Here is a 16406-nt window from a genome sequence, read left to right on the forward strand (position 1 = left end):
CAGTGGTCACTTGTATATTTATGCTAAGAGGTAGAAGACCTCAAATGTCAGTGACCTGGGGGAAGTGTTTAGATCACTGAAGGTGCTGCCTTTGGGAGGATGAAGGAGTAAGTCAGATCTCTTAAGAGTCAATTACCATGATGTGAAGACCACCAAATAATCAGCCTCTTCAACATGTGGTTTTCTAATAACACACCGTGTCCAGATACAGACATGAAAGCCCTCACCTGAGAACAGACAAATAAGGACACTGCACCTAGGACTTTCTAACTCTAAAAGTGTGGATTAAACAAAACTGTTCTTTGTACAGTGCTCAGGTACTTTGTTTTAACAACTGGGAATGAGCTAATGAAGGTATGTGTATGCGTGTATACACATGTATGTATATGCAGTTGCACATCTATGTGTGTTTAACATGTGGGTTAAATAGACATGTTCTTAAAAGGGGCTAATAGAGAAGTAAGGAGAATCTCTTACCCTTGATACTCATCCTGTAAACACATCTGTTTTTTTTTCTGCCAGTCCTCATGCTGGAATGCAGGGCCTAGGCACTTTCCTTGCACTATGTATACTCAAGACTAGGGCTCTACTACTTGAGTTAGAGCTCTACTTCCAGATATTTTTGGTTAATTAGAAATAGGAGTCTTCCTTTCCTGTCTGGGTTGGCTTTGAACCACAATCTTCAAATCCCAGTCTCCTGAGTAGCTGTAATTACAGTTGTGAGCCACCAGGCCCTGGCTTACACAAGTCTTCTTAGACCTAACAAGGAACACTTGTTATATTGCTGAACTGAATATTCACATTCAGTAGATCTGAGATGGTTTATAATTTTGCGTTTGTCACATGATCTTCATGATGTTGATGGTGTTGAATTCTGTACAAATTCAGAAGAGAAAGAAATGATATTGCATCCTTATTTAGTTGAGTTTTGTTTTTTTTTATTGTTAAGAAAGAATTTTGTTTGCTTGTGAATAGTTTCTTATATATTTCATGCAAAAATGTCATTTTCCACTGACCTGTGATTTAATGAAACTTCCTTGCTTTGCTTGCAATATGCTGATGATTCTTAGAATCAATGTGGAAATGTTCTTGGCTATTGAAATCCTGATCAAATCTTTGAGTTTTGGGTCATATGACCACAAAAGATGGCCAGCTCTCAACTTCTATTACACAGTTTCTACAGGAAGTGTATTTCCCAGAACCCTTTTCCCTCTCTGGTTTCCTGTGGATATACTAAATGAGGGCCTCAGATAGGATTCTAGGCCCTAAGATGACTCAGTCATATCCATCCACAAATATACAGGAGGAAATATTTGAGAGCTGTAGGCAACTGAAAACTTGATATATTTTTACATATTTTATATGTATTAGATATGCTTTATATCTTTTATCGTACAAATACTGTACAGAGAGTTACAGCTCATGAATAAGGTAATGATTATATTTCCTATTGAGCATTGTTACCCCCTCCTTTGTTTTGCTCCTACCATCCTTTCCCTCCACACCTTCCCAACTCCTCCCTCCCTCTCCCAATTTGTAAAGTTTGTTTTCAAGACAGTGTCTTACACATCTCATTGTTACAATGGTCAGCCTATATCATATATATTTTTATATATTATATGTTTCTAAATTTTCTTTTCCTGAAAATGTATTCATGTGAATATCTGACTATCAGTAATTTCATATATGTAAGCCCATTTCTAATTCCTCTGATGTTTATTGAAGTTCATGGGTCAATTGCAAATTAATTGTTTTTTTGTTCAGTGTTAGGTTTTTAAAAAGAGGTAGCCGAGTAAGAACAGCACCAGCACGCACGTGGTATTCAGGTAAGGGGTAGGTTTATTCAGTAGACCTGCTGGGACCAGGCAAGGCTGGCACTCCACGTGGCTGAGAAAGGCCTGGCAATGAGAGAGAGCTGGGAAAGAGAGGAAAGAGGTAGAAAAGAGCAGAGAGAGGGGTAAGAACAGTAGCACTCACGTGATATTCAGGTATTCAGAAGACCTGCTGGGACCAGGCAAGGTTGGCACTCCACGTGGCTGGGAAAGAGAGAGGAAAGAGCTAGAGCAGAGAGAGAGCAGAGAGAGCTAGAAAAGAAGAGCAAGAGCAAGAGAGCTAGAAAAGAAGAGCAAGAGCAAGAGAGCTAGAAAAGAAGAGCAAGAGCAAGAGCTAGAAAAATGAACAGAGAGAGAAAAAGAGAGAGTCTGGGCTTGGGCTAGGCCTTATGTAGGGTATGGGCGGGGAAAGGTGTGGCCACATCAAATTCAGATGTGACCTCAGCGGATGCAGATGTGACCTCTTCCAGGTGTCTCAGTTGCCTAGGTAACGCAGGTACTGGGTGGAGACTTTGCTGCGAGGAGGGTGAAGTCTGCTTGCCATCCAGGGGCAGACCTTACATTCAGAAGGTTCATTGGTAGACTCAACTGCATTATTTTTATTTACATAATCTCATATTTGTCTCTGTATTCTATCACCTTATATTTATTTTACAAATACTTTTATTATGTAATCAGTTCTCATAAAAATGCATCTTCTCAAAAAATATGCATCTTCTCTATGTGTTCATGTTTCATATAAAACCAGTCATTAGGGCTGGGAAGGTGGCTCAGTGGTAGAGCGCTTGCCTTGCATCCCTGAGGCCCTGGGTTCGATTCCTCAGCACCACATAAGCAAAAAGAAAAAAGCCAGAAGTGGCACTGTGGTTCAAGTGGTAGAGTGCTCGCCTTGAGCTGAAGAGCTGAGGGACAGTGCCCAGGCCCAGAGTTCAGGCCCCACCACTGGACCCCTCCCCCAAAAAAGTCATCATTTCAACAATAATAAAGTGTAACAAACTCCTCTAAATCTAGGGGCTTGAACTCAAATCATTTATGTTAGTGCAAAGACAAATTCACAATTGCAATGATGTGCCCAATCCAGGCAGGGCTCAGCTTCTGCATTTTGTTGCAGGTCCCTGGTCTTGTCTCCATTGTGTGGACTGTTTGATCTGGAACAGAGACATAAGAGGAAATGACCACTTAGGATTATATACATGCTGCTGTGGTCAAGCTATTGTCACAAATTTATGTCCAAATATCCCCAGATATGGACCATGAATTTTAAACCATTTGCTTTATAGCTTATCAAATTACTAATATATGTTTATTCCATTATACTTTCAAAGGACTGGATCATGAGAAATAATCATGAATTTGGAGTTTGGCATCCAAGAACAAATATTAGTTTTTGTTAATTAGACAAAGATGTAGTTGTGTTGCTACTATTTTTTTCTTAAAAGATCATCATTTAACTCAAAATCTCCTAAAGCTTGGATTCCAAAACATCCCATGGAAACCTGTTAACTTGTTGAAATACAGAGCATCATTCCTTGAAGAAAGGTAGATCAGCTATTTTGCATTTGTAACTAGTGCTCATGGATAAGGAGGATATTTATGGCTTCAGGAAAAGAATGAGTAGAAATGCTAAATTATATATATTTAGGTAAACATATATTCCTCCATTTTATTCCATATGTGTGTTTGCCTGTGTATGTGCTTTTCTAGAAAGGTATTCCAATAGCTGACAAATGTTGATTACAAATATTTAATGTTATTTCTCATTTTGTAATTACGATTATTAAAATGAATTTCTGTTGATAGGATAGTAGACTCAATAATAATATCTGGAAATGACTCCGCGCATGCTCCATTTGCAGCTCTTAGACAGGAAGAAATGATAACAACTGACTTGTCAATCATACAGCAATAGCACTGTGTTGGAGGCCCCGTTATAATTAATTTTTCTTTTCTGATGACTCACAGACTTGTGAAAGAAAATGAGCAGCCTAGGTGAGAATTATAAATCTGATGGGTACTTGTGTATACCCTTTTAAAATTCCTGAGCAGAGAGGAGAACTGAGATTCAACTCTGACATTTCTGTCTGGTCTTCCACAAAATGCTACAATTGTGGATAAACATTGCATTAATGTCCCTGTTAAGATGTTTCCAGAGGTAATGTAAAGCTATTCCATTAGTTCATATACATTCCAAACCTATATTTCTCCTATAAATGATACCTTGATGAATTCAGAGCATTACCACTTTTTCCCAGCTGGATTAGAGAGCATCATGGTGAAACAATTTATAGCATCTGAAGCAGATGTACACTGGACACTGGTGGAGACTTGGGAATTCCCCAAGTCCTAGCCTGTGAGATGTCATAATTCCAGGTGTCTAAGGTGATAGAAGTAGATACAAGACACACAGATTAATGCTGCCCTTTTGACATGGTTGTTTATATAAAGACATAGAGGTTGAACAGATGAAGATAGCACCCATTGAAAAAGGGCGCAGTCTCAGACTTCTGGGACCTATGAACCATACTACAGGGTTTCACCACACACCACTCTCTTAAGTAGAGCCAGAGCCCCAGTACATAGAAGCAGAGAATACTGTGCTTTCTGCAATTTTGTATCTTCCCCAGGTTGATCCAGCCAAGACACACTAATCAAACTCTGATGATGGCTTGATGGTCAGGCAGGGTTTGATGAACATACAGAGTAGAAGCTAGAAAAGGCAAAATTGGGTTTCCAGGTTCTGGCATAAGTTGTAGGCTAGTGTGTGCTGAAAGGAAGTATTACAAATTTCATCACAGAGAGAATAATAATCACGACAGACATTTGATTTTTAGATTTCTGGTTGGCTATGATATTACTGAAGAGAGACTTGCATTTTTCAATAAATACCTAATGGTTTATCTGGTCTTTATATTCAGGTAATTATCCTGGTTGTTTTAGATTGCATTTTGTTGTATTGTCATAAACTCTTCACCTCTACTCAGAGTGACTCTAATATTGACCTCAATATCTTCCTCCTAGTCAGACTCACACAATCTGCTGGGTTGCTCCCCAGACCAGCCAGCCATGAGGGCAGCTCACCCAGCCAGATGGGAGGTTTCTGTTCAAGGCTGTATCACTGTGGGAGGAAGATGTGTAGTTTGCATGCAGTAATAAACTCCAACATCCTCAGCTTCCACCCTTCTGATTGCCAGGGTGAAATCTGTGTCTGACCCACTGCCACTGAATCTGTCTGGGACCCCAGATGCTCGTTTGGAAACCAAATAGATCAGGCGATGTGGAGACTGGCCTGGCTTCTGTAGGAACCAATGCAAATTGGTGTTTCCATTGCTATGCAGAAGGCTCTGACTAGACCTGCAGGAGATGGAGGCTGGCTCTCCCAGGGTGACAGGCAAGGACCTTGGAGTCTGGGTCATCACAATATCTCCACTGGATCCTGAAATTAGAATAAGGCCGAGAGCAAGATTATATATAACCATAGAGAGCCATGCATGCATTACTTTTATTTTTATATATGTTTCCTCTTATTCATATTCATGATTTGATTTTTAATTTAAAATACTTAGTATTAAAAGTGATATTCTTGCAGCAGAAAAGTGTCTCTAGGAGTCAACAGCAGTATTCCCACCTAGCAGAGTCATCACTCAAGCACAGGTTCTAGTCTTTCTGGACTGTTCCTCACTCTCTCAGACCTAAACCTCATTGCCCTATCATGAACATCTAACACATGGATAAGTTACCACTGGTCCATGAGAGCTCACCCTCCCACCCACTCTGATTCCTCACCTCCCTTTGCCCTTACCATGGATCCAGAGCATTAACAGCCACAGGAGCTGAGACAAGGACTTCATTTTTAGGAGTCAAATGAGGAGTCTAGACAGGTCAACGCAAGTTCAGAGCTGAGCTTTTATTTCAGACTTAAAAAGGAAGATCCTCCTTAGGGAGCAATATACAAATTGCCAGGTGGATCTAACAGTGTAAGAAAAGAAAAAAGGAATGGTGTGTATTGGCCATCCTTCTTTCCTCTTCAGAGAAGTTTCTCTTTAAGTCTTTAGCCCACTTATTTAGCGGGCAGTTGTTTCTTTGGGGATTTGTTTTTGGGGCATTTAATTTTTTTAGTTCTAAGTTTATTTTAGATATGAAACCCTTGTCCGTTGTATCTATTGATCTTGCTAGCTACGTCCTTTGCCATGCACAAGCTCTGGAATTTCTTGCAGTTCCATTTGTCCAAACTTTCTTTGATTTGTTGTGTTTCTGGGTCTCTTTTAAGAAAATTTCAGCCTGTACCCAGGAGACCTAGGTTTTCTCCGAATCCATCCTGTAATGTTTTCAGAATGTCTGCTTTGACTCCAAGGTCTTTGATCCATTTGGAGTTGATCCTGGTACAGAGTGATATATAAGGATCTAGCTTTAGTTTTCTACAACTGATTAACAAATTTTCCCAGCACCATTTACTGAAAAGTCCAGAACTCTAATATCAACAGATGCTGAAGGGAATGAGGACAGAAGGCAACTTTACTACACTGTTGGTGGGACTGTAATCTTGTTCAACCACTTTGGAAAGCAGTATGGAGGTTTCTCAAAAGACTCCACATAGAGCTGCCCTATTACCCAGCAATCCCACTTTTGAGCATTTGCCCAAATGATCACAAACAAAACCATACTAAAGCTACCAGCACAACTATGTTTATTGCAGCATTATTTACCATAGCTAAGATTTGGAACCAACCCAGATGCCCTCAAAAGATGAATGGATCAAGAATATGTGGTTATACACACAATGGAATTATATGCCTCCATCAGAAAATGACATTGCCCCATTTGTTAGGAAATGAAAGACTTGGAAACAATTATACTAAGTGAAGTAAGCCAGGCCCAAAGAAACATAGGTTCCATGATTTCCATTATTTGCAATTACTAGTATATGTCTGAGACAAGAAGAAATGGTCAGACAAATTGATGTTAGACAAAATGAACGCCAAGATAAGGATTCAAATATTTTTTTTCTTTCTTGTGATTGTTTCTAGCATACTTATAAGATGATTTCTTTGTTGCTTTGTATGTCCCACCCCACGGTATAACTCCTGTTTTCACTGCATTTGATGTTGATATAATTTGTGGAGGGGAAGGGAAAAAATTGTTTAAATAGGGATACAGGTGGACCCATTGCAAAAGTGAGATGTACAAGATGCTATGGCAAAAAAGAACTTTACAAATTTGGCTGGGGGCAGAGGGGGATGTGGCGCTTGTGTGTAGATGAGAAAATTAAAGAAAGGAGGAGGCAATAATGCTTGATAAGAAATGTACTCATTACCTTGCCCATGTAATTAAACCCTTCTGTACAATATTTTCACACCCAAAAAAAGCTTCAATGGATGTGTATATATATATATATATATATATATATATATATATGTATATATGTATATATGTATATATGTATATATATACATATATATATATAATCAATTAAAATTATGGTTTACATCTTTTGTTTTTTGCTTTTCATTTTTTTTAACTCCTTTTTGGCTGTTTTTGTTTTCTGTAACCTTGTCTTGTATATAAATTTTTTTTGTTTTATTTTGAAGAGAGTAAGGGGTGCCATAGGAATGGTGGGACAAATGGTCAACAAATGCAGCAGTAATACTCACTAGACACTGTTGAAAATGAACTACACAACTATTGGGGCAAGGAACAGGAGGAAGAAAAGGGAGAAAATGGGGGAAGTGGTGACACTGTTCAAAAATTAATCTACTTATTACCTGTCTTATGTAACTGTAATCACTTTGTACATCACCTATACAATAACAATAAGAAGTAAAAATAATAAGAGAGTAGTTTATTTTGAGAAGATCAAGCAACAAAAAATTCGGACCTAACTTTCCAAGATAAAGGTACAAAATCTTTATTATTTTTCTTTATATTTTTTAAGTTAATAGCAAATTCATGATTCCATTCGACTTCCAAAAGTGGCATTGAGAAATAATAATAATTAACGTGATATTCAGCATGAAAAAGATATTAATTTTCTGATACTTAGATTACAATTTTGCATGTATTGTTGAGGTATAACTAGATATAAGTTGTCATAAAGATCTAATTTCCTAAAGAAAACAAGTTGACTACACAAAAATAAAAAATGTTTCAGATGATGAACTAAATAGTTAATGAACTCCTTTAGATCATTACACAATGTGTGCATATACAAAAACATTATATTTTATTTCAAATTAGATTTTACTGTGGCAATCAGTAATTTTTTTAAAATTTTTTTTGGGGGGGTCCGGTCGTGGGTCCTGAACTCTGGGCCTGGGTGCTGTCCCTCAGCTCTTCAGCTCAAGGCTAGCGCTCTACCACTTGAGCCACAGCACCACTTCCGGCTTTTTTCTTTTTGCTTATGTGGTGCTGAGGAATCGAACCCAGGGCCTCGAGCATGCAAGGCAAGCGCTCTACCACTGAGCCACCTTCCCAGCCCTGTTTTAAAATTTTTAATGACTTTATCCTATAAAATTATTTTTCAAAATCTTTTTCTCAAACTATATTGTATTAGCCTTGCATCTTCTATATGCCCTCCTGTAATTCAGGTAGGGGAAGGGAAAAAACAAAATACTTAAAAAGAGATACAAGTTGACCCATTGTAACAGTGAGATATACAAGACACTATGTTAAAAACGAACTTTACAACTTTTGCAGGGGTGGGAGGGTGTGGTTGTGGAGGTGGGAGGGAAGGGATGGTAGGGAAAAAAAAAGGAGGAGGCAACAATGCTTGATAGGAAATATACTCATTAATTAACTTGCTCATGTAATGGTAACCACTCTGTACAGTATTTTTACAATGGAAAAACATACAAAAAATCTGCTTTGACCTACAGAAAAGTGTTTCTTCTTTATTGGGTGACTGCAAATTATTAACACAATCTGAGCTACACATGAGTACAGATGCATATGCCTCGTAAGTCATAATAGGCATTGTGTGTGCTGCTTGAGATGAGCAGAAAGACAGAGAATTATGGTGTGAGGATGCCTCCATGACTTTTTCCGCAATACTTTCCCATAATCTCAAAAGTCTGGCTGGATCTGAGAAGCTCTGTCAACTGGTGGAGGCACCAGGAAGAGCAGCTGGGGCAGCCCAGCCTCTCACTTCTGCGTCTCTGTGACGTTTGTTATGACTTGTATTACTGTGGAAGGGCAACTACAACTCTGTTGACAGTAATAAAAAGTGAAAATAAAAAATGAAAAAGTAGCAACATCTTCAAGCTGCAGGCTGCTGATACTGAGAGTGAATTGTGTCCCAGATCCATGCCACTGAACCTTGATGGTACTCCAGATTACATACCAGTTGCATAAAGGATCTGGACCTTTGGAGATTTCCCTGGTTTGAACTGGTACCAAAATAAGCTATTGCTAAGACCCTGACTGGCCTTGCAAGTGATAGTAACTATGTCTTCCAGAAATATAGACTTGGGTGTTTCTTGTGTCAACCTGATGTCACATCTTGCACCTGACAATGGACATATGGAAAACATTATCTGTTTAGTTAATTCTACTATCCAAATATATCCATAAAGAGCCAAGCAGCTCTGTTAACACAGCATGAGAAATCCTTGATAGTATCCTGCCTTTCCTGGGAGCCAGAGCATCAAGAGGCTCTGTTGTTGAGGAAGGGACCTCATGTCTGTGCTGTGTGCCGACTAAAACCTCCTGCTCAGGTCGTGAGCAGCATATGAAGAAGTAGACTGTGCTATGGGCACATGCGAATCAGCAGGGCTGGGCAGGGCTGGGTGCAGTTGCAGACTGGCATATCTTAGTGACAAAGAACAGACCTAAAGACCCCAGATTTCCACTTTGTTTCTAGAGCATGTGTTTGACTCTGATGAGGAAAAAAATGGTGTGTCTCCTGTGAGAAGAATAACAATCTAATTAACATTATCTAAAATTTGCTAGTTTTTTCCTTAATGTAAGTCACTCAGAGATAATCATTTCCAAGGCAAGTTAATTTTTTAATTCCTCTGCATTTGTTAACAGTGGATTTTATGACACACAATTCCTAGAATATGATTAATAAGGATCATTATTACCCAGACACAAGTGTTATAAAAGTGATAATGCATGTGGAGGTGGAAAGATAGTCAAGAAAATGGATAGGTAGTTAAAGAAAAATATCCAAATTCTTAATAAAAGATAATACTTCAAAAGTATATGTGAATTTGTATTGTCAAAGCTCATAGAATTCACAAACTTTATAGACCATGATAATGACAATTTGCCTTGTGAAGGTTATAATGTTTGTGACTTTAAGTATCACTATTCCACAATACTGTGAAATTTATGTAATCACCTAATCTCAAATTTAAAAATTAGTGAGAGAAGGGTTGGTTTAGTCAGGATGGGTGACAATGTTGTCAGACACCTTGTACTCATATACTGTTTTGCAGAATGAGAACTTCTTTGTACAACTACTTAAAGATATATTAATAAAAATATTTAAAAAGGAGTTAAACCATAGGTAATTGGGAAAATGCTAACAAAAATGTATATGTGCAATTAGGTTTCATGGTCTGAGGTGTATAGTCTATCTGCTGCTGTTAGGGTTAGTGCCCTGTACATTACTTATAAATAACTGGTGTCCTTTTCTTCTGAAGGCTCTTTGTTTTAGTAGAATTATTTATTTTATAATTATACACATTGAAGGAAAACATAATAGATAGCGGATTTCTTTTCCTCCATAAAATTATTTACACCCATTTATTTAGCTAGAAATACTTGCTTAAGAGGTACTGGCGTATTCCATTTGTAATAATTTTTCTACAGCAAACAATGTTGTATGTCTGGAGAATGTTGAAGAAAATAGTTGCGTACATCTGTTCTGTCCTTTTGAGTCTCAATCACTACGAGTTCCAAGTACTTTGGGAGAATCTTGGTCTCCTGAATGGCCTGATGAATGCAGTAAAATCAAGCAGTGTATTTGTATTCCATAAATACTCTTAAATCCATACAAATATTGTATGGGCTGTGGAGCTCACATTTCTCCTACTGGCACAATGACATTTGAAGAGTATTTGTTATGAAAGTTTCACACCAATTTTGTTCTGTTCCTTCTTCATTAGCCTCTGTGCTTCCTTTTCCATTTTCTTCCTTTGTTGTTTTGCTGCTCTCTTTTCTCTGTCTGCTATTTTCTGCTGCCTCAGAAGTTCTTCTGCTTGCCAGGCTGCATCTTCCTCCTCTTCCCATGCATTAGTATTTTCTTGCCAAGTGTCTAGTCACCCAATTCAGACGACTGATGAATAAAAGGCATATCTTGTGTAGCTGCTAGTTTACTGGAGAAACCTGTGCTACCATCTGGGATGCCAACATTTAACTGTTCTCTCTTCTTAATAACAATTTTCTGAGTTTTCCTTATAGTTAGTGTCATGTCCTTAATATAGTCAGGTTCCAGTTGGTCCAAAGCATTTTGTTGTGATGCCACATTGCCGTTCCCTCCTTCAACCTTTGCATTTGTGGGTGCATCTTCATCCCAGGAGGTCCACTCCTCTACATCTGTCTGCTTTGGAACTGAAGAATAATCAACTGTAGTTGGCAAAGTTATTTGGTCTCCACTTAATTTTCTTCCTCTGCCAGGCCTGCATATTAATCTCTTTAGGAATGAGAATACTGTTGCTAAGCAGGTACAAACTTGAAATAGCCGAAACTGAGTGATGGCCATGGTGGGAATCAAAACCTGCCCCTCCCCCTCCCAGCCCGCCCGGAGGCTCCCAGCTGCCACAGGCCACTTGCGCGCACATGAGGCACAAGCACGCGCCGCCAGTCGCTTCCTTGAGCTCAGGGTCGACGGTTCAACGGAGGGCTGCATCTCAACCTTGCTCATTCAAAGCCCGGCGCATGCTCCATGGCAGCCGCGCAGCTGCCATAGCCGCCCCCTAGTCGGCTTCTGAAGGTTCTTCATCATCACCTCCCTCTAGGACAGGACAGCTCACATTAGACATTTCCCACTTATTCTTAGGAAGATACATAGTATCCTAGCTAGCTTGGTGAGCATATGCACTGTTGTCCTAGATATTTAATAAATTTTTAGAGGACGTTTATGTCTGTTATCTTAATGGAAATTGTTCCCTCTCAGATGCTGAGGTGTTCTCTAACACAAGGGCTCAACCACTTTAACTTCACTGTGTTCCTTTAGCCTGAAAATCTTTCAAGTTACATTTTTTAGATCCTAAGTAAAACTATATCTATATATACATATATATATAGATATATATGTGTGTGTATTTGTTGGTCATAGAACTCTGGGCTTGGGTGCTGTCCCTCAACTCTTCAGCTCAGGTTGAGCACTCTACCACTTGAGCCACAGTGCCACTTCCTGTTTTCTCAGTGACTTATTGGAGAGAAGAGATTCATGGCCTTTCCTGCAAGGGCTGGCTTTGAACCATGATCCTCAGACCTCAGCCTCCTGAGTAGGTATGATTACAGGCATGAGCCACCTGCGCCTGGCTACTAAAGCAATATTTTGCATGCTAGGACTGGAGAATTAACTTCGGGTCTAAGAGGTTTCCTGAACTTTTGTGTTCATGGCTGGTGCATTCCCACTTGAGCCACAGTTTCAATTCCAGATTTTTTGGTAGTGAATTGAAGGTAAGGTAATTATGGACTTTTGTACCAAGGTGGCTTCCAACCAAGAGCTTCAGATCTCCAGTTTCTGTGTAATTGGTGTTACCGGCATAAACTACCACCAACAGACAGTAAAGCAGTTTTTAATGATTGTTTAGGACCATATGACCCAAGAAGATTCAGAAGGTATAAAATACAGTGTTGTCAAGAGTGAGGACAATTAACTGAAGCCACACAGTATGGAGAGGACATCTTCAGCTTGGGAACAACTGACCAGAGGCAGTGAAACTATAATGAAGTAAATAGCCCCCACCCACATGGAGATCAGCATGAAAGGCACATCATCCAATACTGTAGGATCTCTCTTCAATATCATTCACTATATAATCTGCATCTGAGTTGTGTTTGGATCATCCTTAGCTTCTACAACATCGATGCTCTCCTCAGTACATACTAACATAACTGATCCAAGAAGTACTTTGCAATTTTGTCCTACCTAATAGTTTTACCCATCCCTTTCACTCTTCTGATATTTCACTTCTGATCTTATCACATGGTTTCCCAAGTAGCTGCTATTGACTTCAGCTCTACCATGCACTGCAAGACAAAGTGGGTACTCAAAAACCAAGAAAAAGGCAGCTGGCTGCTGGGTAAGAGTGAAGGCCACCTGGTAAATTATAGGGGACATATTAATAGGATGAGGAAGGAAGATCCTAAGAACATCTATTTGTGTGGATTGATAGAAGCCAGTCTCTAAAATCTCGAGAGCCTTGTAAAAATGCTTGATAGGAAATTTTCATTGCCTTACTCGTGTAACTGTAACCCCTTTGTACAGTATCTTTACAATAATATATTACATATTATATATTATATATACATATATATGTATATACAATCTCAAGAGCCATGCTCCAGGGCTGATTTATCAAGTGCAGACTTCTGGCTGGTGAATTTCCAGTCCACACAGACTTCAGGCACTGGAATACATGGAATAGTGGTCTCAAACCAGAATTGTAGTTTGGCTTAGTTGTGAGGGAAGGAGCTCCTGGCTGAGAAACGAGGGTAAGGATGTGGGAACAGAAGGAGATCAAGACTGCTTTCTATGAGGCAAGAAGGAAGTGCTTATAGGCTGAGCCATGAACCTGAATTAGGTCTGGGACCTTGTTGAAATTCTGAGAGACCCAGACTTCAGGGAAGGGCTGACTCTGTGGGAAAGGTGGCTGGGATGCAGTGGAGAGTCTTCAGTGTCTTCAGGATGGTCCAAAATCCACTGAAGCCAATTTCTTTCTTTTTTTTAAAAATTTTTTAAATGGGAAAATATCGTACAGAGGGTTTACAATTACATGAGTAAGATAATGAGTACATTTCTTATCAAGCATTGTTGTGTCCTCCTTTGTTTCCCCTTGTTTCCCCTTACCATCCCTTCCCATCTCCACCGCCCTCAACTTCCCTCCCTTCACCCCCCGCAATGCCAAAATTGTAAAGTTCGTTTTTCGACATAGCATCTTTTACATCTCATTGTTGCAATGGGTCCACCTGTATCCCCATTTAAACAATTTGTTTTTTCCCTTCCCCTCCACAAATTATACCAGGATCAAATACAGTGAAAGCAGGGGTTATACCACGGGGGAGGGACATACAAAGCAACAAAGAATCATCTTATAAATATGCTAGAAACAATAGCAAGAAAGAAAAACTATTTGAGTCTTTATCTTGGGGTTCATTTTGCCTAACATCAACTTGTCTGACCATTTTTGCTTGTCTCAGACATATTCTAGTTATTGCAAATAAGGGAAACCAAGGGACCTATGTTTCTTTGGGCCTGGCTTACTTCACTTAATATAACTTCTACCAGATTAGAAAGGGGGACTATTGTTTAAATAGGGATAAAGATAGACCCATTGCAGCAATGATATGTACAAGATTCTATATCCAAAAATTAACTTCACAACTTTGTATCTGTAGGGATATGGGAGGGCAGGGATGGTAAGGGGAAACAAAGGTAGAGGCAATAATGCTTGATAAGAAATGCACACATTACCTTGCTCATGTAATTGTAATCCATCTGTACGGTATTTTGACAAAAAAAAATATTAATAATGAAAAAGAAAGGAAGAATTTAAATAAAAATGAACATAGAAGCTATATGACTGTTTATATGTAATAACATAGTTATTAACATATTAATAATACAAAGTTTAATTGTATATCTGGTCATTTTAAATTTTGACCTGAGAAAACACTCTAGGGAACAATGGATAGTCACCACCACATGGCCTTTCCTCACTCTCATCCTGAGCATCATGAAGAGGACAAGCAGTGACCTGCTCACTGCAGAGGACTCTGGGGACCCACTAGGGTCGGCACTGACACTGCAGCCTCTTCTCATCTCCCACAACTGAGCATGGTGTGTGCATATGTTCTCATGAGAGCTGCATGTCTGCAAAGTCCACCCTCCTTCCCTAACCTTGCTGACCTGTACGTAATGAGTTCCGTATAAAAATCATGGTGGAAGTGTCAGCCTTGTAAAGTGATTACAATTCACAAAATAAAATATGGAATAGTCAGCAACCTGTACATTAGGAAACATGACATACACACTCCCCCCGTAATTATAGTCCCAGTTGCCATGAGTGTTATGAAAGCATGGCAGAATGCTCCCTAGCTTCAAACTCCGTTTTATAAGGAGGCAGCATCAGCCATGCTTTCCCAGGGTTCCTAAAGTCAAGGATCATTTTTTTTCTCTTTGTGGAGTTTTATTTCCCACTAGTGGCAATGTCATGACATAACACCTGGCAAGATTTTCATTTGAAGTTCTGGTTTTGTTTTGTTATGTTAAATGTTTATCTCAACAGAGATATGCAAGAGAGTCTCAGTAATTTTATATGCAAAATTATGTCATTTTATTTACATTACATTTAGACTAAAGCGAACAGAAGTTTTTCTTGATGTCTGCTGATTCCAGCTTAACTACCAGTGCCCTGACTGTTTCTGAAAGTGATAACTCTGTTTCCTAGAGCTGCAGACAAGGATAGAGAGTGGGTCAGCTGGATGTCAAATCTAACACCTGGCACTGAAAACATTAAAAGACAACCTATAGTTATGCATTACTTAGAGAACTTCCTTGAAGCAGTGTTGGTTACAATGAGCTGGGTGAATCTATGCATTTTCTTTCCTTACATGTGAGTCAGAGCAGCAGGAGCCCAGGAGCTGAGCAGATGCCTTTCTGACCATGCTGTATGCTGATTGGGAGAATTGATTTCTACATAAGGTGTGAGCTGCCTTACAAGAAGTGCTCCAGGCAGTGGGCTGTGCTCTGGACATGGGCAAATCAGGGTCTGGGAGGGAGGAGCACAGCTGCAAGGCTAATTAACTTTAGTATCTCAGCACAGACCTGTATTCTTCAAGGTGCCCTAGACATGACCCAGGGTAGCACAGCTGTGCTTGCAGAAGATGTTTTTCCATGGAGTCCAGAGAACCAACTGAATTCATATCCTATATGTTAGGTTCTTAAAGAAGAGGCAAAGTAAAAACCACACCACACACGTGGTATTGAGGTAAGGGGCAGATTTTTTTTTATTAATCGTTCCAGCTGGCACTTCCATGTGGCTGGGAAAGGCCTGGGAAAGAGAGGGTCTGGCCCTGGGCTAGGCCTTATCTAGGGTAGGGCAGGAAAAGTGTGGCCACATCAAATCCAGATGTGACCTCAGTGGATGCAGATGTTACTTCTTCCAGTTGTGTCAGTTGCCTAGGTAATGCAGGTACTGGTCAGAGACTTTGCTGCTAGGAAGGTGGAGTCTGCTCGTCATCCAGGATCAGACTTTACACTATAAATAGAGTAAATTATGATTTAATTGTTGTCCATGACATGCTTTTCATACTGACTTTTTATGTAAGCCAATCTTTTCAGGGAAAAATAGACCCAGAAATGTATAATTCATTATTTTGATTAATTTCCTATTTAAATTGTGT

At 39.4% G+C, this 16406-nt stretch overlaps 2 pseudogenes and 1 gene segment (V, D, J or C); 1 reads left to right on the top strand and 2 right to left on the bottom strand.

Moving 5' to 3' along the window:
• Positions 1 to 4919: 4919 nt before the first annotated feature.
• On the bottom strand, positions 4920 to 5717 carry LOC122116666. The segment is given in 2 exon segments: positions 4920 to 5265; positions 5632 to 5717. Coding segments are annotated over 2 exon segments (381 nt in total).
• A 4901-nt stretch (positions 5718 to 10618) lies between these two features.
• Positions 10619 to 11564, bottom strand: LOC122116638 (annotated as a pseudogene).
• LOC122116639 overlaps positions 11459 to 16406 on the top strand; it is a 1030500-nt pseudogene continuing 1025552 nt past the window's right edge.

This window comes from Dipodomys spectabilis, unplaced genomic scaffold (assembly GCF_019054845.1).
Source record: "Dipodomys spectabilis isolate Male_0828 unplaced genomic scaffold, ASM1905484v1 ptg000137l, whole genome shotgun sequence".
In the NCBI taxonomy this organism is placed as follows: domain Eukaryota; kingdom Metazoa; phylum Chordata; class Mammalia; order Rodentia; family Heteromyidae; genus Dipodomys; species Dipodomys spectabilis.